At 39.1% G+C, this 21,776-nt stretch overlaps 1 protein-coding gene and 1 long non-coding RNA gene across 2 annotated transcripts in view; both read left to right on the top strand.

Moving 5' to 3' along the window:
• The window catches only part of fat4 (FAT atypical cadherin 4), a 75,598-nt gene extending 65,531 nt beyond the window's left edge, over positions 1–10,067 (top strand). Inside the window, exons 8-12 of the mRNA XM_022235916.2 lie at positions 3,501–3,583; positions 4,272–4,576; positions 5,416–5,642; positions 6,318–6,582; positions 7,181–10,067. Of these exons, the coding sequence (XP_022091608.2) occupies positions 3,501–3,583; positions 4,272–4,576; positions 5,416–5,642; positions 6,318–6,582; positions 7,181–9,042 (2,742 nt within the window). The 3' untranslated portion in view covers positions 9,043–10,067. The remainder of the gene's footprint in view (positions 1–3,500; positions 3,584–4,271; positions 4,577–5,415; positions 5,643–6,317; positions 6,583–7,180) is intronic.
• A 1,705-nt stretch (positions 10,068–11,772) lies between these two features.
• LOC110979777 (uncharacterized) lies at positions 11,773–21,744 on the top strand. Its single transcript, XR_002598250.2, has 2 exons — positions 11,773–12,052; positions 20,000–21,744. It is a non-coding gene; the product is annotated as an uncharacterized LOC110979777 (long non-coding RNA).
• Positions 21,745–21,776: the final 32 nt, after the last annotated feature.

Genomic DNA, 21,776 nt, shown 5'->3' with positions numbered 1-21,776 from the left:
GGAGATGTGACTAGATGCTTTTGTGGAAAACATGAAAGAATTCCTGGAATTTCTTAGTTTGAACTTCAAAGGGAATTCAGCATTTTGCAGAATTCAGTAAGGGGATGTTTAAGAGCACAAATAAATGAATAGAAGTGAAAACGATTCTGCACAAGATGTCATTTGTAAGTGCACAGAATTTTCTGAAGGGCGGTTTCATTTCTTTCATTTTCTGGAGCAAAATTGTTCAGTGGCACAGTCTCATCTATCGAAGCAAAGTAATGCTATTTCTGTTAGTCCAAGGCTGAGTAATAATAATTAGGGCTTTCTTTCTTTCCCAAGCCTTTCAAACTGCTAGTCATCAGGTGTTTGATTTTGGGGTGGGGTCTTTTGTTAGTTAGGGTTAATGGAAGGAAATTATTGAAGAAATGAGTTGATGAACTGATGATAAATCTTATAAGTCTTCAAAGTGGCTTTCTTGTTGAAGACCAGCCACTGTTCTTTTGTACAAGTTCAGTGGATTTAAAAATGGACCAAAGGAAATGAACACATTTCAGAGATTATGTTGAACCCAGCAGCACAGGATAGAGTACCTGAGCTTAATCCCTTTAAATTAGGAGAATTGAAATCCCCCAGAAAAGTCCTACAGCTGGCATTCTTCCCAAGAGCATCATAAATCAGCCCGGTGCAGGGCATGAATGTCATGCCAGACAGGGTTCAAAATTCGTCCTGTGTTTCATAGTGCACAAAACCGAAGTGTTGGTAACAGCAACCTGTGGTCTGGTTCACAAAAACCAGGCCTGCTTGTAGTATGATGAAAGAGATAAGTTCGGTGAGGTCCTAGGATTGAACAAGATGGTGGTTGTGTATCAGTCTTACTCTTGATTTTGTGTTGATAGTCAGTTAAATTAGGGATTCAATTGAATTTTGTTGAAATCTGGTGGAGCATTATATTCATGTCATGTTTCCTATGTGGGGTTACCTTCCAAACTATGATTTTCCAAGTATTTTAAATCAGATTTGGATATTAAAACTGAAAATTAACAGACGCAGAAAAAATCTTATTCAGTTTTCCTGTTTTTCTGATGATTGTTTGCAACATGACCGGCATCAAACAAGTTTAGATGGTTGTTTCCATATCGCTACTTACAAAGTCATTCATCCTGAGTAATTTTTTGGTGTGGTTGCCGTGGGAAGAGTTTTCGGATCTAACTTGAAAGCTGTCTCTGTTACTTGTCTTCAGAAGAATGATTATGCCAACAATAAGTCACCTGAATGCAGAACAACTGTGCATATGCCAGTAGTTGCTTTTACTGATTACCTCCTGAAAGATGACACATGAATCAAAAGTACGATCAGCTTTCATAATTTATTCCACATTGAGAAACCAGACAATATTTGAAAAGGATCAGACTTGCAAATCTGTATACTTTTGTTGCAAGATTTTTTGAATAATTTTTGCACAGTTAGATGCTGAGAAAGCCCTTTCAGGTTTTGATTGGTTGGAATGCTAATTGGTCATTTGTTTCTTGAAGGAGCTATATATTTTCATTTACAAATAGGCAGAAAATACCAGTTAAGATTAGTTGAAAATGCTTGTGGCTTAAAACTGTCAGTAAACCTCAACTTAATACTAAATCTTCATATACATGGACTTTTTATTAGTCTTTAGAGGATTCTTTTTCTGTCTCTCATGTAAGCTGTGATATTTGCCCGTTGATGGAAAAATGCCAGTGAGTTCTACTTCACTTTGGCAAGTTCATAGAGATACCGTCCTCCGCTACATTCACAAACAAAAGCAGCTGCGTTATTTATGGAGTTCACTCCCTGGTCAAGTCTACGCTGTATGGTTAAGGCTCCTGTCGAGGTGTGCTGGAGTATTAAAGGGATAGACTGGGTTGAGGGAGGTAGAAGAGTAGAAGAAAGCAAAGAGTGGAGAGCTGTGTTCACGGTAGACACTTTTTATGTTGGATGCAAAGACGTGGTCAGCCTTAACTGAGTTGACGCAGTAACATTTTTAAAAAGTAGCAAATGCCATGGAAAGTGCACCTTGCATGTACTGCAATTCATGTGATGGGCAGGGTGCAGATTGGAGCCAAGTGACACAAGCAGTCTGGAGGTGCAAACCTTGCTTTGTTTGCCCAACAAGAAGTTGGTTTCACAGGTCCCTGAAGGGTTTGCTATTTCGTCATTATGGCACAGAACAACCTGCAAATCCCCTGGTCTGTCAACTTGCGGGAGGACCACAAATCAAGCATTTTGTTGTAATGAGAGACGCTAATCTGCATGGCCTGCAATGGAAGAAATTGGTGTTAATGGGTCCTAGTGCAGTGAGAATCCCCCGAGAATGGAGCAGTCCTGCTGTGCTGCACGTAGACCACTAGTAACAATCACCTGTTGTGACAAATCAAGTTGGGTGTCAAGATACATGGCGCACTCAAAACACACCAAAAAAATTCACCCTGCATTAGCATTCCAAAAGGAAACATATTATCCATCAGGGGAAAGGAACTGCATGTTGTGATATTTCTGTAATTAGACCGATCTGCCCTGTGGCATACTTGCTCCTCAGTCCAGTATTTTAACAGGTTTTAGGAAGGACATTCTGAAATAACCTTGTCAATTGCTGATAGATTTCTGAAGAATGATTTCCTCCATTTTGTCTTTCCAAACTGTGGACTAGCTACAGTCATTGTGAAATTGGTATCTCATTTTTTGACTTGGTTGTGCAAAAAGTGGTTTTCGTCACTTTGGTCATGGATTGTCAAGTATATCCACATAGTCTAGACAGTCAGGTTCCTATCTGTGCTACTGAATTGAACCTGCTGCCATATTACATGTACTGCTTTTGCAATATCTGTCCTTCATCGCTCCCATTCATCCATGCAGGCCCCCAGCTCTGTGTTTGACACCGAATGGGATCGAGGGCACGAATACCCCTCGTTAGACATAGAAACGGGTTATTTGTTTTCGGACTCTTTGGGGCTTTGAGTCTGATAACAAATGTAGCATTGCACTTTCTTGCTTCTAAGTGATTTGTTTTACTTCTGGGGAAATGCCTTTTGGGATTTGCCAAAAAGGATAGCACTTGAATCCAGCTTCTGGTAAAAGAAGGAGAATAATGACTGAAGCTGTAGTGAAGCAGAGCCATTTCAATTCATTTGCATTTGTAACATCTATTACAGTATTATAGCTCTAATAATACATGTTCAAAGATGAGATGGATTATGCTCAATCATTGGATTTATATGTGAAAGACTGAAGCAAATCTGTAGTTCAGGGAGTGTGTGTAAGTAAATAAATTATTAAATAGTTAATATACATATTGTATATCATCACAATAAGCTATATATCAGTATTGATACTGTATATCATCACAATATGCTATATATCAGTATTGATACTGTATATCATTACAATATGCTATATATCAGTATTGATATAAGGTTGTAATGTTATATATTACAGAAACTTAGAATAAATTTGTGGTAATGTACATGTATGTGAACATTTCTTTACAGGACGGAGAGTTAATAGTTGATGACTGTTCCATGTTATCCCCAGCTGGTACCTGCAGAGCCTCTGGTGGGACAGGAAGCCAAATGTAAGTAGTTTTGCCAGACAGTTCTGCAAAAATAGTGGGGACAAAGCTCTTGGGAAATCCTGTTTGTTCCCCTTGCAGAAAGAGGGAACAGAAGTAGGCTATTTGTACCTTCAATAATGAGTGACTAATCATGAGTTCTGCTCGTGGCTCTGAATGTCCTTCTGAACCTTTTCTTTGTTAGGCATGTTTTAAAGCTGTAATTTTCACTTGATGGTGGTGTTGTTGCCGGAAAAGACTCTTTACCTCAGACCCTGGAAATATCCAGTTGGCGTGATGCATAATTAAAGACAGAATCCTGTGTGTCAGGATTGTATTTATTTATTGGGCAAACTGGATACTAAGTTGAAATTTGAAGACAGGAGAGTTACGCATCTTTAGTGGACATGATGGTGTCATCCCTTCTCTTTCTTCTTATCAAGCCACTCATTTTTACCATGAGATTGTAGTGTTGTATTCGAGACCTGAAGACCATCACAAAACCCTACTCACAAGACCAGCAAAAGATCTCCAGTCTGAATTCAAGTCACAAACTACTTAAATTAACCACCACTGAAGCATTCCTTTGTCACTGTTCACCCTGTTACTAGTGACTAGTCTTGTGAAAGGACTTGCGAATAGTCTCAACTAGAACACCGTTAGATTTTCTGTTTTGGGGGGGGATTCATTTGTACAAATGTCCTCATTTCAGCGGTCTTGATCTGAATGGTGTGCCCATGAGCCTGGGAGGCACGATGTCCATTGACACCATCCTGCCCCGCGCCTGGCAAGTCTCCTCCGCCGACTTCCTCGGCTGCATCCGGGAAGTCTCGGTCAACGGCAGTGCCCTGGATCTCTCCGCTCCACTGGCTGAGCGGGGCACCGGCCAGGGTTGTGACCGAGACACTGAGACATGCAGCAGCAGTCCCTGCAGTGGCAGCAGTGTGTGTGTGGACGAGTGGTGGAATCATTGGTGCAAATGTGAGGAAGGCTTTACCGGAGCTAATTGCGACAAAGGTGAGGCATCGTCACCAAAATTGATTCCTAGGGTGTAGGTGCACTCAGGAGATGTTTGTTTCCTCATTGGGTTGTTCTAGTCATAGCCACATGGTAAATGGGAGCATATCTGAGGAAAAACTCAATTAGCAGGCTGCTTTGATGAAAATGGATCATGTCTTTTTCCTGTTTGTTAATGCTGAAACGTTATTAGGGACTTTCAGATGAACATGCATTTCATAGGCTACAATTCTTGATATAAATTGCTTAGTGACTACTCTCTGCTTTTTCGCTTATATATCAGTGCTGCGAATGGGATATTCAAAGACTAGAGCCTAATTTGTGGCACTGCTAAGCACACAATTTGTATGCTCACAGAGGCTACACATGTTTCATGGAGATTGTAAGCAGTAAGCAGAGCTAAAAACACTCGTACCTCTAAAAAGAAAATGCTTTTACTAAATGATGTGATGATGGAAATCTCTATGATCGCACATCTACTAGCACAGCCATATCAAGCACTGCCATGTAACAGTGCCTTACTGTTAACAAAAGTTTATGCTATAGTTAGCATAAAGTAAGGTTAGCAAAATTTCATGCTACAGTAAGCACAAGTTTTCTATTAACTAATAAGAAGTACCATGAAATTAGGTCCAGTCTGTCAATTTAAACAGGTTCTAATTTTGTTTTAATTTTTAAACTAATATCATCTGTTAAAATTTCCTTTAAAGGTTTCTCATTGTCGTATGAAAATATGCAAATGTTTTAAAATCCATAGAATGTAGCAATGAGCTGAGTTTGAAACACATAGTAATTTGGCTGGGTAATTACACCCAATTGCTTATGTTATTGTCTTTCAGTGCCCACGCCATTTTCTTTTGGGGGTGGAAGCTACGTGGAGTACGTGGTCAAAGAGAGCTTCCGCCGACAGCAACTGTTGGATGCAGCCAAAGAAAATCCCAGTGGGAGGAGGCGGCGGCGTGAAACGCCACCAGGATCACAGACCATCTCCATGTCCTTCAGGACTGGATCACCAACCGGCTTGCTGCTGCTCGTGGAGTCCGGAGATGACTTCACAACGCTCCGGGTAAGTCATTAGGTCATCTGCTGGGTGACACCTCCGAGCAGCTGGACCCAATTTCAAAGTACTTCCATGCTCATTGCTTACAATATAAAGATTACCAAATAAAAACTGATCACAAGTTGATGCATTAGCATTATATATTTCACTGGTCAGTAATCTATTGATGATTATATTTATTTTTTTAATATCGTAAAAGTAAAAATTCTCATAAAGCACTGCAATGCAATTATTACATTAAAAATTGCTAATGCAGTCATTGCATCAAAAATTACAAGAATCACCTTCAAGGTTTGATTAAGTAGGCATTTTCTATGCCTTGGAAATGTGCACCATCTTCTTCCATGAGCCTTTTGGGTGCTCTTTTATAAGGACAGTTGGAAAGATGACAGGTGTTATAATTACACCTTACTGATCCTTGCATTTGTAGAAAATGTGTTACGAAATTTTGCTTACTGCAATTTGAATTTTGAATGTTGTGTGATTAAGGTTTGGAAGCATTAACTCGTAGTAATGAAGACAAAATGAAAGGTTATTTACTTTACATTAATGCTCACAGATGATGTTACAGAACCATTGTTGGAATGACACTCATACCCAACTTCATGCAATCTAGGCATATAATTTTCAGAGCAGACATGACTTGATCACCAACTAGCTATCCTTTCTTACATGTTGCAGGTCATCAACAGCACTGTCCAGTATCATTTTGGCTCGTCTGGCCAAACCAAGGGCTCTGTCAGCCTTGCCAAGAATGTTGCAAACTGGAAGTGGCACACCATCAACCTGTACAGAGAGGGTGCCACAATCACTCTAGAGAGTGGAGACCAGACAGAATCTCAGCGGTTCAACCCAATCCCGCATGACTTCACGGCTCTGGAAGTAACTAGCATGTCCCTCGGTGGCACAAAGACTCCTGTAGTGATTGATGGCACGGATGTAACTGGTACGTTCTTTTTCAACCTCAGTATTTCAAGCATTCATTTGGGTTGGTAAAAAATTTACCAGGGGACTGATGGTCAATTGTAGGAATTTAAGACATTTTCTGTATGACAATATGTACCAGCAGTTTAAAGTGGTTTGCTGATCTATGTTTTGTGGATCAAATGCACATCACAGTGCACAATATATACTGTACTTGGATACTGTAGTGTTTGTGGATACTGTAATGTACTGCTTGATAAATGAACTGCTTGACGATAGTTTCTGTCTTGTTATCCATAGAAAACAATTTTGCTCATATTTCATGTCTGCACAGCTCATGCCGTCTTATAGTGAATGGATACTTTGTGTACAAGAGTCCAGTGACATTTCACAGGACATTTGGGATGGCCCCCTTTTAATGGTAGAAAGCTTTTGTTGGTTTGTTTATGGGGCGACTCTTGCAGAGCAGTGGCTCTGCACAGTAGTCTTCATAGTGCTAACTGTCATTGGCGGGGGCCGCTGCAATGATCAATGAAAATATTACTGTGGTTAGTGGAATTGTTCATATTTTCATACATGCATTTTCTAAGTCATATTTGTGTGTCTACATTAAATTTCAGCCTTTTCTGGATGCCTTGAGAACTTCAAAATCAATGGGGCAGCTCTTCCACTGGATGGTGCCAATGACATGTTCGAAGCTGTACCATCTGAGAACACTGGGGAGGGTTGTGATGGAATAGATGTTTGCTCCCCCAACCCATGCCTAGTTGACCAGATCTGTATGCTGGATGGCGATGGTTTCAGGTGTGAGTGCAAGGCAGGGTTCACCGGAGAGGATTGCAAGATACCAAGCACAGGTCCTCCTGAGAGCGACAACACACTGGTGATTGTCCTCGTCAGTGTGTTTGCCTTTGTGGTCATTGTGATCATAGTGGGCTGTCTCTTGCTGCTGCGGCGCTACCGCAACAAGGCTCGGAAGGCCAAGGAGATTGCCACCGGCAACTCCAAGACCAACTTCTCCATGGATTCACTTGACAACCCTGGCTTCAGCGCTGACACCTTTGACAACCCGACCATGATTGGGTCACAGCACAACAAGACAGGCAACGGGGCAGAGCTCATCAGCCAGCAACCGGACATCATCGAACAGAATGCCTTCAGTGGCATGCCCGAGGAATCCTTCATCGTGGACTCTGACGATGTCGTCATTGGCGAAGAGGCATCAGGTCGGGATCAGGAAGCACCAGAGCACTATGATCTTGAAAATGCCAGTAGTATTGCCCCCTCGGACATTGAGCCAGCCTATCATTACAGGTATTACCATGATGGGCGAGAACGCAAACAAAAGCGCCATGGGTACCGGTACTCTCCAAACCCTATGCTGGCTCGGATTGGCACTCCACCGTGCGAGAGCCCAGTGAGTCAGGTGTCCTCAAACCATCTCAATATTACTCACAATCCAAACCCCAACTCCCTGCATGTACGCAGCAGCCCTAGTAACGTGCAGCACAGTACTCCCATGGAGAACATTAGAGCTAGTCCAGCCAGTGCCTTAGCCCGACAAAGCCCAGGGCTGCAAGCCATGCGCCAGAGCCCCTCCTTGCAGCTTCTTAAGAATGAAAGTAGTCGCTCTGCAACACCACTGCGGCTCAGCAGGGCCAACACGCCAGTAAGGAATGCTGCGAGCCCTATAGGCTCTGAGCACAGCTATAACCAGAGTGAACTGCGTAGCCAGGGACATCGAAGTGACATTAGTAGTCATCTAAGTGGGCAGGGAGATCAACCCGCACATGTTGGGGCACACAGACCTCCCCGCCCTCCAAGCAGACTAAAAGAAACCTCTCCTGTCGATGCCAGCAGGCCTCTGGGCTTGACTGTGGAAGAGGTCAAGAGACTCAACACAGCCCGGCCAGATCTGATGAGCGGCAGCCATGCCAGCACGATAGACAACCTGTCATCAGTCAGCAGCAGCAAACGACAGCAGCAGCAGCACCAGCATCATTCCAACCTCCCACCCCTACCACCAGATCTTGAGCCCTCGCCACTGCTCGAACCGCCCGAGTCGACGTCCTCGGACGAGACTGCCGGCTCATTCACCTGCTCCGAGGTTGAGTCGGACACCGAAAAACTGAAATCTAGGAAGCTAGATCCAGGGAGGCTCTTCCTCTCAGGTCTCTCACAGATGGACGACGAGGAAGGAGATGAACCTGAAACGTACGAACAGTTTAGTGCACCCTTCAAATCCAAGGAAGGACTAGACTCTGTCGGGGGTTCCCTCAGCACCCTCTTTGCCTCAGAGGATGAGCATGTGGACCCCAAAAAGACCAATGGACAATTCAGCTGGGACCAATTCCTCAACTGGGGTCCACGGTTTGAGACCTTAGAGGGTGTCTTTGTAGATATTGCACTGCTCCAAGACAGAGCTGCTTCTCGTCCTCCTAAGAAGGTTTATCTGGAACAAACGGCTGAAGAATTTGTATGAACGATAGTACTTGTGCATAATATATTTTTATTGATAAATTTTGTATCAAAGGGTTATTCCTTGGCATATTTATGAACAATGCTTCCTTTTGAGAAATGTAATTGTTTTTACGGTGTACTCACATGAATGATTAGAACAAACCTGATGAAATGGGAAAGTAAAACTTACTGGCATGTTTCTAATTGTATGACGTTTTAGTAAATGTTGCAAACAGTTTGCCCACATTCAATCACTGGGTGGCAAATTGAAATTTGAATTTTATTGCATTTCGAAACCATTTTAAACCATTTTAACAGTGATTGATTCAAAGTAGCTAATTTCATAACCGTTACAGATCAGATCAAACTGCAGCTAATTCTGAGTGTAATAAATTAAGAACATATCTGTAGTGTCTCATGTGTAAATAATATTATTTGGCCATATTTTGAAATGTTGTGAATAAAATGTCACTTGCATTTCATACTTTTGTCATTCCTGCAATATATTTGCTGGACTATTTTAACAGCATTGTCTGTGTACATAATCTATTTTGTATAGTTCACACTTTCCCCGCTAGTCTTTGTATACCATGCCAATACTTTTAATTATGCGGAGTCATTGCTCTAAGTCATTCATTTTGTGTTTTTCTATTCATTGAATACATGTGAGAATATTTTTAAACATTGGGAATTTGTAAGAAAGGATTACAGTGTTTTTTTCATGTTATGAGCATGTCTCATTTAGTCAACCAAATGAACCTGGTCTGTTCGGAGAGAGGAAGTGTTTAGTGAATCACATGAAATCTAGAAAATAATCATTAATTTGGTTCATTTTTCAAATGGCTCGGGGTAAAGAGATTGCATGTATTAAGGTTCTCAGTGTACCTCACTTGGACTTGAATGTAACAGTTGACAAAAACAGTGGAATTCAATTGATGGACCTTTAAAATTGTGCATAATTGTTTGTTTACATGGGAGCAAGGATGCATTTGATACCCTTCCAGATAGTGGTTTATACAATTAAGAATAAATTAATGTGGAAGAAAATTGTTTGTTGTCTGTTGTTTAATTTTAATGTGTTTCCATGTGTTGCCTCTTTAAATCTATCAATTTTGTTGGCAACAGTGTTCGGTTGTAAGAGTTTTGTCAAATACAAACCGAGATCTAGAAATTTTAACAAATGGTACTTTCAATTTTGGGGGACATTGTGAAATGATAGAGTTATCACAATGGGATGACCAAAATATTGTCAAGATATAAAACATATTAAAGAAAACATTCTTTTCATCGTTTGGCTTCTTTTAATAGCCCGACTTACCAAACACAGATGTCACAATCTGATGGGGTTCGTTTCATATTGTGTTTGACTTCGACTATTAGGCCTGTTCATTTGCACGAAATAGTCTGCTGTCTCTTTTCGTGATAATTCACACCCAACGTGCTGGGGTGTATTTTAGCAGAAGCTACCATCTCGGACCAGCAAATTTCTGCTTTTTACTAAATAGAACAACACAAACTTTCAAGACAAACCAGCGTGGCAATACAAGAATTAAACAATAGGCAAAATCAAGCACCAAGAGGCAAACAAAAACTCCTCATGCGTAACAATGTGAGGGAATTCTGGGCAGTAGTAACTGGGATTGAGATTTTATGAAGACTTGTAATTCAGTGAAAAATAAAAAAAAATGCACGAACAGGAACTTTTACATATATGTATGGTTTGTGACATGAAAAAGTCAAGCGCGTTAAATATAAGGTTCTAGAATATTATGGAAGTACAACAAAAAAGATAAAGAGAGAATTTCAGGCTGTAAATAGCGGTTTGTTTAGTGTCAATTTGCATCGAGGCGCCCAGTTAAATTGCTTTGCTACACGGGCTCTAAAATAGAGGAAGAATGAACTCTGCTTGGTGTGTAATACCAACTTCATTGGTCAGTCATTTGTCAGCGTGGTCAGTTTCCTGTAAATTTTGGCTCAGTGTGGACAGTTTTAAGTCGCTTTAGCTTAGACTGAACGACGTTTTCATTACATTAGGACTAATTTTCCAGGGTACCAAGTTATATCCTGCCACAGCGAATCTTTTCAAAATCAGTATTCGCACCTTTGCCTAAAGGATGGAGATACTTTTTCACATTTCGATAAAGTCGGAAAAGTCTAAATTCCGTTATCTTGAAGACATTCTTCATTCCCGCCAAAAGAAAAGGCTTTGATGTATAAAAAAAGAAAAAAGACCTCCCTGATCCGATTTTCTTGTATGTTCTCGTCATTTTTTCTTGCTCGTACATTGTAGGCCTATCAAAGTTTTAAACAATCATGGCATTGTCATACAGTGTGAAAGGTGTCAATGTACATGTATTGAGAACACTAGGTTTGTTTCACTTATTATCTATATTTTAAACACTTTTTAATGTGCTGCCAAATTAACTGATATTTCCCTGTTTTTCCATCTTCTCCTTTGTTATCATTTAGAGATCATTAAACATTTCTCATTTAACTTTTGTCGTTATCGTCAGAGCCTTTTTAACGCCTAGACTCATCAGTTGTAGTGACATCGTCAAACAAAAATCTCGAAGTTTCACCAAAATCAAGCAAACTAAAATTCATGTCCACATTTTTAAAGGAAGTGGGTACGTGTCGTTGAAGACAGCTGATTGGTTCATCAGCGCTGTGACGGGCAATTCTTTTGTCACTGAGCGTTCTTAGGTGTGACTGGCTTGCATATATTAAAAAACACAAAAAGGTTATTGTAACTTGGAATGTACGTTCTGAGCAGAAACTATTGGCGTGCAGCACTAAGCGCAGGGTTTCGTCGACGCCATTTTTATGAACGTTTCTAGAACTACAGCGTGGTGTGTTTCAAGATAATTTCATGTGTACTTCTCAACCTTCTTGTCTAAATGTCATCTTTGGAGCTTGCTGGTGACAAAAGCTTGCAGCCTGTGTTCCCACGGTAGTGTTTCTCCATCTTACACCTGGAAGTGGAAACCTTGAACAAATGTGACGCTGTTTGTCCGTAAGTACTGCGAAATGAGGTAAGTTCTGAAGGTAAGTTATTGCCGCAGGTTACTGCAGTAGGAAGAAAGGGCCAGAATTAGCCAAGCTGTGCAAACGAACTGAGTCAAATAGGCCCGATACCCCAAAATTGATGTTTTTGAAATGCTTGGAAATACATGGGACAAGCGAAAAGGAGACTTGAGACATTAATGTTTAGAAGCTTGTGCCTTTTTCTTGGCGTTTGCATTTTCCCTAGCCCAGGCAGGACGTTGTCGTCATTTCATTACATAGTACGGTCAGGGAGTCCACCTGGGCTAAATTTTCCAACAAAAACTCCCAAAAAAGGCCTGTAAATGTGCACCATAAAAAAAATGTCGACCTAACTTATTTTGTGTGTGCATAGCGCAAGGAAAAATACATGAATATTTAGAAGCAAGGAATTGTTTCTTTCAAGCATTGATATACAGTTCTACTATTAGTCCTTATGATATCCCGAAATAACTTGTCTTTACATTCTTAGATAAAAGTGTAATCTGTATTTTGTAGTTTGTCACATGCTAAATATCTAGTTGGGGCTATTGAATTTATGTGGAGTTTGATAAGGTTTTTCGGAGGTTTTCTCAGTTCAGAGAAAAATATGAACATTACAAGTGCTGCACGTGCAAGCCAGAGAACATATGAAAGGACACCTAGATAGGCTGTTGTGGCTAAACTAGGCTAATTTTTTGTTTGAAATTACAGTAAATCACCAAAATGTCTTCCTTGTATTTGTACTTCCATGATAATGCTCAACTCCATGGCCGTACAAATGAACTTTTTTTTCATATTTCCTCTGAAGATTTGAAAGCCAACCCTGTTATTTTCATTTGTTGAAAAAAAGATACTTCCGCTAGTTCCACTATTTCCCATTATTGGCTTAAATGAGGGACATTTAGTAAATTTTGAGCAGTGCCATGCACAAGGCCGGGCCCAAGTATGGCACTTCTAAAAAGTGTGCATTTCTTAGAACTTACATTTTTTACATTTACCAGCACCACTGTGACTCGGAAGACTATGAAACTTGTGCATTCCCTTTCATTTGTTGACTTTGCAAAATTTGCATTGTATTTCTGTCAGTTCCATTCAAATAGAAATGTAGTATTTCAATAATTGTTCTTGGAGTATCAAACAACTACAAAAGAAATGGTTTCTGCTTTTTGCCATGTATTCATTGTATGCCAGTGACATCTTTCTTCATAATTGTGATAGGTAGAATCTACTAACTATTCCCCTTTTGCTCTTTAAAAAACCAAGTTGCATCAGTGATGATCACACGTTTGATGAAAATGTGCCGGGGGGGGGCAAGAGTTCTGTATCCCACCACCTCACATTTACTAGTTGACATCCATTCCACTTAAATGTGTTTTCAATAGAAGCCAGATCCATTAACTAAGCTTGGTAAAACTGAACATAAAAGTTGTTTGGGTCACATACTCTTTGAACATTGATTGTGTGGGTATTCAAAACCATTTGATTTATGATCAAAACTTGTCATTAAGAATTTAAAAAGGATAGAATGCCATGACTGCTAGAAAGGAAGGAAAGAATTCCATATAGGGATGCCCCTACCCCATGAAATTGGTCTGAAAGTATTTTTGAAGTAAGCATCTCAATGTTTTAATTGCCACATGTGACTTTTGAGGACATGTTATTGGTTTTAGGTGGCTTATGCCTATCGTTTACTGCATGGAAAACGTAGTGGCATCCGTACATGGAATTCATTGCAAAAGGAAAATAAATTGTGATACCAATATTAAAATTATCATTCTAGTTTTACAAAATTATGCATTGAGATATCAGTTTTCTGTACGAAGGGCAAGATTTTACTTTAAATGATACCTCAAACAAAGATTGGGTAAAAGCTTTTCTCATATTTTGAAAAAAAAAACTCACCTATTTTAGAAGGTATATTTACTGGTAACAGGCATAAAGGTCATTTTATAAATTTTGGGTCCAAAAGTGTGACTTGTATCCCTGTTATGCTTGGCATATAATTTGTATTAATAACTCTTGGAAATGAGTTTTTAACATATAATGTATGTCAGATATGAGACAGACACACACAAAATTGGACCTGAAATTTATACAGTGACCCATATGTAACCAAAATTGGGGAAAAAATTGTGTGGGAAAATGGGAAAACAGTGTCTCACTTTTTACTTTTCCTTTGAGGCATCAAACGTATTTCTGATACCAGTGCATAATTTAATTTGCTTTTTTGCCTTCATCTTTGATATCCAATTTTTCAGCATGAATCATTTGATACTTTGCCACAACCCTAAACAGATTGGTGCCAGTCTGAAAAACTCCATTGTATGTCATTTTAATCGTGATGGCAACGTCAACATTAATAATCAACAAACACTTGGGTTTATTATTGCTGTCATGTTTCTAGTTTGTTGGCATCAAACTACTTAGTGTAGTTCTTAAGGAAAATTTCTACCACAAGAATTGTACAGAAATTATATTTTTCTTCAACCGGTTCTCTTGGGTGTATGCAAAATGAGTGAAATTGGAGGATTTCAAAACCTGTTGGGGTCAGTGGTCAAATAGCTTTTAAATTGGCACACCAGCAAATTATCCAGTCAAACAGACTTGTTCTCATTACACTTTAAAGTGTTTTCTTCATGGTACTTGTGGTTCTGTTTTTGATTTTGTTTTTTTCAAAAAGCATTTTCCTCTTGAGTGCTTATCTGAGCCACATTTTTTTGGCAGAGTATTTGCAAAGGTTACAGTGAAAAATACCTCTGACTTCAATATCCTGCTACACTACTTCGGAACTTGCAGTAATTGTTTATGTTCTCTCTAAATCTGAAGGAGTAATTGTTTACATCTGAAAGAGTGAAACTAGAAACTTAAAGTTTTATAGTGAAAATTGCTCTGAGTTTGGATTGAGAAAGTTGGAAAACCAACCCCTTCCAAGGAAATTCACTTGCAAAATCTCAATCTATTCAAGTGATTAAATGTCAACGGAAATCATCTTATCTTTAGTTTTACTCGGAAAGAGTTATTTTTCACTGTTAATGTATTCACTTGTCTGGTTTCAGAGTTTAGCCTTTTTTTCTAAGTTAAAATTCATTTCAGCATTCTTCTACAAGCATGCAGTAAAAAGAAACCATATTTGTTGAGGTAAAGTTGAGATGGCATGTGGCTGTAAGATGAATCTACTGATGGAGACAAACTCGAACTTGGTGAATATGTTCAAGGAGACACCCTTGAATAAGAGATGTAAGTGAAAATGGCGCATATGTTGTCTTTAGCATGTTTTGGCATGGTTTGAGACAGATTTGAGACATGAAAAAGTTCATAACACAGGTCATCCATTGATTCCACGAAGATCGTAGATGGTGCTCTTGATCCTGATGTCTTAAATGAAGTGTGGATACTACGTCATAGTGATTTTCTTTGATCCAGAAATGTGAGAGAGGTCATCAATAGCTTCTCTAAGCTATGGTAACTGGGACAAAACGGCAACTCTTGTCTACTGGATTGTAGTAAAACACCAATAGCAAATGGAGACCTATGACCATTCATCAGTGTGCCATCTCTCAAGCCAGTAGCAGATGGAGACCAGTGACAATTCATCGCTATGACATCTCTCCAGCCAGTAGCAAATGGAGACCTGTGTCAGTTATCACCATGACATCTCTCTAGCTGGTAGCAAATGGACACCTGTGTCAGTTATCACCATAACATCTCTCCAGCTGGTAGCAAATGGAGACCCATGGCAATTCATCACCATGTCATCTCTCTATTCAGAAACAGACAGAGACCTTCGTCAGTTCATCGCCATGACATTTTTTCGGCCAGTAGCAAATTGAGACCTGTGACAATTCATCTCCTTGACATCTCTCCAGCCAGTAGCAAATTGACACTTGTGTCAGTTATCACCATGACATCTCTCCAGCTGGTAGCAAATGGAGACCTGTGACAATTCATCACCATGCCATCTCTCCAGCTGGTAGCAAATTGAGACCTGTGACAATTCATCACCATGACATCTCTCCAGCCAGTAACAGATGGAGACCTGTGACAGTTCATTACCGTGCATCTCTCCAGCCGGTAGAAAATGGAGACCTGTGTCAGTAATCACTATGACATCTCTCCAGCCAGTAGCAAATGGATACCTGTGTCAGTAATCACTATGACATCTCTCCAGCCAGTAGCAAATGGAGACCTGTGTCAGTTATCACCATGACATCTCTCCAGCCAGTAGAAAATGGAGACCTGTGTCAGTAATCACTATGACATCTCTCCAGCCAGTAGCAAATGGATACCTGTGTCAGTTCATTACCGTGCATCTCTCCAGCCAGTAGCAAATTGAGACCTGTGACAAATTTATCACCATCACATTTCTCCAGCCATTAGAAAATGGACACCTGTGTCAGTTATCACCACGACATCTCTCCAGCCAGTAGCAAATTGAGACTTGTGACAATTTATCACCATGACATCTCTCCAGCCAGTTGCTGTGGGAGACCCGTGACAATTCATCACCATGACATCTCTCCAGCCAGTAGCAAATTGAGACCTGTGAGTTTATCACTAGCACAAAAACTCACCTCTTCAAATATGGTTTCTTTCTTCCTGTTTGATTGTATTGGCCTGCAAAATCATGCTGCCATATTATTGGGTTTTAGTAACAGCTGCATAGATATAGTAGATGCCTCTTCTATATTTTGTAATTATCTTTTTAGAGTTTAGGTATTTGCATGTAATACGCTGGATTCCTGGAACGGCCTTACATCAAAGTCATCAGTTGGAGACTGACCTTAACTGATGGATACAGTATAAATACAATTGTTGCTTTGAGGGGTGGGTGGGAAGGGGATATGGGTAGATAATAAATTAGATAAAATTTGGTTGACTTATGAAAGGGAGAAACATCAATTTATCAAAACAAATTGATGTATCTCCCTTTCATAGAATAATTTTAGTGATGCAGTCTAGCAAGACGAGTCTTGTTGACCCTAGTGAGTTTATCACTGTTTACTTTGAAAATGCAGTTTTAATTCTATTATCATGAAACATGGCGCCAGCACGACCTTTAGTGCAGCTATTGAAATTCAAACACACAGAGATTTGATGTCGGGAATAAAAGTGAAAAGAGGTTCATACACAGACATCACTTCACGCCTTTGGCACAGACCCTATGAGAGTGGTCTGAAAAGTATTTTCTATGTACATGTAAATGCTTTGATATTTTTCCTGCTAAATTTGATATGATATGATATGTGACCACTTTCTATTGGCTGATATGACACTGTAGAGAAATTATTTATGTCCGTATATGGAACTCTTCCCATGAACAGTCCTGACCAGTGACTCGTTTTCTTGGAGAGCATCACTTTCTTGCCTTTACTAGTACGGTTATTCTATAAATTAAGGGACATTTTTGTGTCCCTGTTGCACCTGACCTGTGTAATCTGACTTGGAAATATCATCAAAAGTGATTTCAAATTCTATTTATTTGGCAGATAATTTGCATTACTTTGTAACTCTTTGAAATTGAAAAAGTGTACTAAATGTACCAATCATATATCAAATGTGACAGGGACAAAAGTAGACCCAAAATAAGCCATTTGCGAGTTAAATTTGAATAGAATCTGGTACACTGAGTTCTTTAAATTCAACTTGAATTCTCCATACTAAAACCACTGTTGCTATACCTTGTGATTCGGGGCAAGCTTTTGCTTAGTTACATAAGAGACGCCTTGCAACAATAAACTGTTCTCAATGGACAAGAACGGCCCAAAGGAACCAATCCATTCCAGAGATGGTGGTCGCTAGCAAAAGCTGGCCCCGAACCATGAGGTATAGCAACAGTGTCTTTAGTCTGGGGAATTCAAATTGTTACGTTCCTGTGCAATCAGGTAACACAGCGTACTGGATTTTATTCAAATTTAACTCGCAAGTGGCTTATTTATAAAATGACCCAGACTGCAATCCTTGTGTTTTTCACACACCCAAGGGAATAGGTTTTTTTTTAGCTTCTTTGTAACCATAAAATTGTTATAAGATGTTCTATTAGGTTTTACATGGAATGAAAAAAGATACTTTCCTTTGAAATATCTCTCTGTGGGTTTAAAGGGGCCATTTATTTTTTTCATCGTCACGAGTGTACAAGTCATTCCCTGGGATTGGGAAGTATATGCTTAAGAAGTTTCTTTATCCTTTCCTGATTATTCTCTTTGAGGGGAGGGGTCTAGAAAAGATGATTCTCTACATGCTTTTGAAAATGACGAAGATAATTAGTGCCTCAAAGTACATGTTATGCTTGCATTAACATGTTTGATCACTGGAATGGCCATGTGGTTTTATTAAGGAACAAGACCAGGCTGGTGGATACAACATGCATCAGTAACTTTATCCATTTTTGAACTTGAACGAAAGCGATTTTAGTACATTTTACCAGTGTCCATCGTCTTTTTGCAGACTTGGTTGATAACTGAGGTGCATACAGTTTTCCAACTTTTCTAAATGACGTAATTTGACTTTAATGAGGTTTATAGTTTTGATTTCATTTAAATTTTTGTTGGTTTCTTTTTAAACATTTTTTGGGGGTATCGGGTATCTTCAGCAACTTGTAGCAGTTATGAATTTGTGAACAGAGCATTCAGCCTTTCCTTTTCTTAACATATCTATGTTATGGATTATTTAATGTAGATGCATGGTACATGCTGTATCCCTGGAATGGCCTCACATCAGGGTGTCAGTTGGGAACAAGACCTGGCTGACGGATACAGTTTTGATGCAACTGTACCTATTTTTATGAGGATATCAGGGTTGATAAATGTCTTGTCTTCATGCGATAAATTTGTAATATTTATGAATACCAATATCCTGAGAGTAAACTCGCTGTGTAAACATGTTTCTTTATGGATGTCAATTCTCACGAGTTTGAGATGCACATGAATTGATGTTTAGAAGTGAAAACAGTTTCTAGTTTTTATCTTTCGATTAAAAGTAACAGTCCTCAATCCTTCACTTGCTGGCAGATTGAGGACTGATAGGGTGAAGACGAAAACTTTGTTTACATGGCAAAAAGCAGAAGTTATTTTATCGTGGGTAAGATGTGTAGCAGAATTGCACATGTGTGACAGAAATACACCTGCATCTACAAGTTTTTACACTGCACAAGGAAACTGTTTTTTTTTAGGGTTACTACACGGCCTTTCATAGTTTTATGATTAATTAGAAAAGATCAATTTTCAAGACGTCACTTGGAAAAAAGATACGATAAGTCCCTTTTATTGTAACAGCTGTAACATTTTCCAAATTTGTTTGACCTAGTTGCCTGCAAGCACCTTGATACACCTTAATACTATAGAAAGCAATTTTCCTTTTGCCTGTCTTTAGCAGTGTTCTTTCACATGTTGTGTGGTGTCTTCTGAAACAGTTGAATTCCAGTGGAAGTCCCCAACTGGATCCAAATTTTAGTTGTGTGACAATATCGTTGCCCTTAATTTTGTAGGCAGTTGTTAAGAATAAATTTGACCACACAATTTAAATAAGGCAGGGTACAGGAATACATGTAAATATTTTACCTTTTATCAACCGCGCGCAGGTTGAAGCATGAAAGTAATCTGTTCTGAATTTTATGGATGTATTTTAAGTAAGTAAAAAGATTAAAAAGAGTGTATTTTTTTACTCCAAACAAGCGGTAAATCTATGGAATACCTTACATGCATGAAAGAATACGTTTTCAGAAAAGTTGTTTTTCTTTACAAGAAAACAGAACGCACCTCCAAAAACATTCCACAAATAGACAAAATCTTCACTCGTGCTCTGCTGCATCCTGCAAGCACAGTTGAACTTGCTTTTTTTCAGCGTGGCTTCAATGAAAATATAAAAAAAACAGTGATACAATGTCTTATTCCTGTACCCTGCCCAAAAAAAGTACTATTTCAGGAAACTAATCGCTTTTCTCTCTTCCCACACCTCAGAAACATCTGGTTTTGGAAGCACCAAACAGCATGATCGTAATGTGTCACAAAGTGGTCCAAGATGTCATCACCACTGATGTCCAAGGATTGGCCTCCTACGTGCTTGAATTCTCATCTCCAAGACTGGATGAACTCATCTTGGTCAAGGGCAGGTCCATGGCAACAGCTTTTGTCGCAATTAGTGATTACTAGCAATCACAAAGACAGCATGAAAGATGCTTGGTTTTCTTGAGCCCTTGGGGTCTCTCATTCCACGAGGCCAGGCCCAAGTGACCATAGTCATGAAACTTTACTCCTGATTGGCTAGGATGGAACCCTCATTTCTGGTCACTCCAGGCAAACTATCCAGCAGCAATAAATTTTGTTGAAGCCAAAAGTTCCTCCAATTCATAAACATGCAAGTCTAACATTTCAGATGTGAAACACTTCATTTTTGCAGTGTTGGTCATGGTCAGTTCAAATAGAAAACAAACCTAATCTGGACAGAATGACGACTCAGACCTGTCAGTGATTGGTTTAATTTGTTGCCATGGATTTGCTCAAAATGTTTACATAAGAGTTGGTTTTGAACCAGGCACATATAACTTCAAAGATTTGTAAATTTTCCACTTTGCTGTCATGGACTAAATGTGTGGACATTTACACAGCCGTCCATTTTACTTGTCAATCAACTTTTTGTAATATGTGAAAGTGAATTTGTTAATCCTGAAAAGAATTTTACACAATTCTGGTATGTGCCTGGTTCGGTTCCTTTTATATTTGAAGTACTTATGAATAGTTTTATACCGTGTATAAATCCAATCTACACCAGCACATCATGAAATTGATTTCCTATTTTAGTAGAAATAGCACAGACTGTTTATTGGTTAATGTGCATATAAAACATGAATTACTTTTAGTCCATTAAAGTACACACTTGATTAAAGTAGGGAACTTCAAACCAATGCAATTTCCAGTGTAACAGTTAAGTCAAAATTGGTGAAAAACAAAACTAGTTTTGCAGTTTTTATTCAAATGAATTCAGGAGTTGCGTTGCAACTACATTAGAAATTTGAATTTCTGAGATGTTACAGAGGAGTATGCTGCAATGTTAAAACAACATGTAGAGTGTTATAAATTGATTCGTTTTCAGAATGCCTTTGATACTTTATCCTTCTCTACAAATTAACCTTAAGACATCTTTTAATTGTTGGCATATTTCGTGTTTCATGACGTCAAAAATCTTTTGCATGACTTTTCTGAATTTATCAAATTTCCATCTTTTTCTTTTGGTCTTTGTACTTAGTTTCAAAAGTCAATTATTACCTTTAAGTAGTAGGATGTGCTGGTGTAGATTGTTTTTGCATTGATTGCTGAATTAAAAAGTACAGTTTTTTGTTGTGTGTTTGTGTTTAATTCACCTGCTGCCTATTTTTTGAGATTGCAGAAGACACAATCGATTAAAAGACAAAAACCAGAAATTAAATAGATGTACACTGTACGTGTACTATAGATGGTGTTTAGAACAAAGCCTGTTTATTTCAGTTGAAAAAAAAAAGTCATTTCATCTCGTCTTCAAGCACATGCATTCAGAACAAAAATAGGCAGCAGGCTTGTTTGTCCATTTGTATCACTGATGGGGGTAAGGAAACTGGGTGGGGTGTTTTGTAGCCTGTGAATGCATGAGATGGGTCATTTGTTTTTTATTTGTTCTTAGTGAAGTAGCCGAATTGTGAAAATGCCCTTAAAAGTTCTTTGTTTCGTAATGGGAAAATGGATCCTGTCAAATGTGGGCTGA

This window comes from Acanthaster planci, linkage group LG02, assembly GCF_054643075.1.
Source record: "Acanthaster planci isolate LZ-2023a linkage group LG02, COTS_SCS, whole genome shotgun sequence".
NCBI classification, from domain to species: Eukaryota; Metazoa; Echinodermata; class Asteroidea; order Valvatida; family Acanthasteridae; genus Acanthaster; species Acanthaster planci.
Note: the sequence above shows the minus strand (reverse complement) of the source record. Positions and strands in the feature narration are given on the sequence as shown.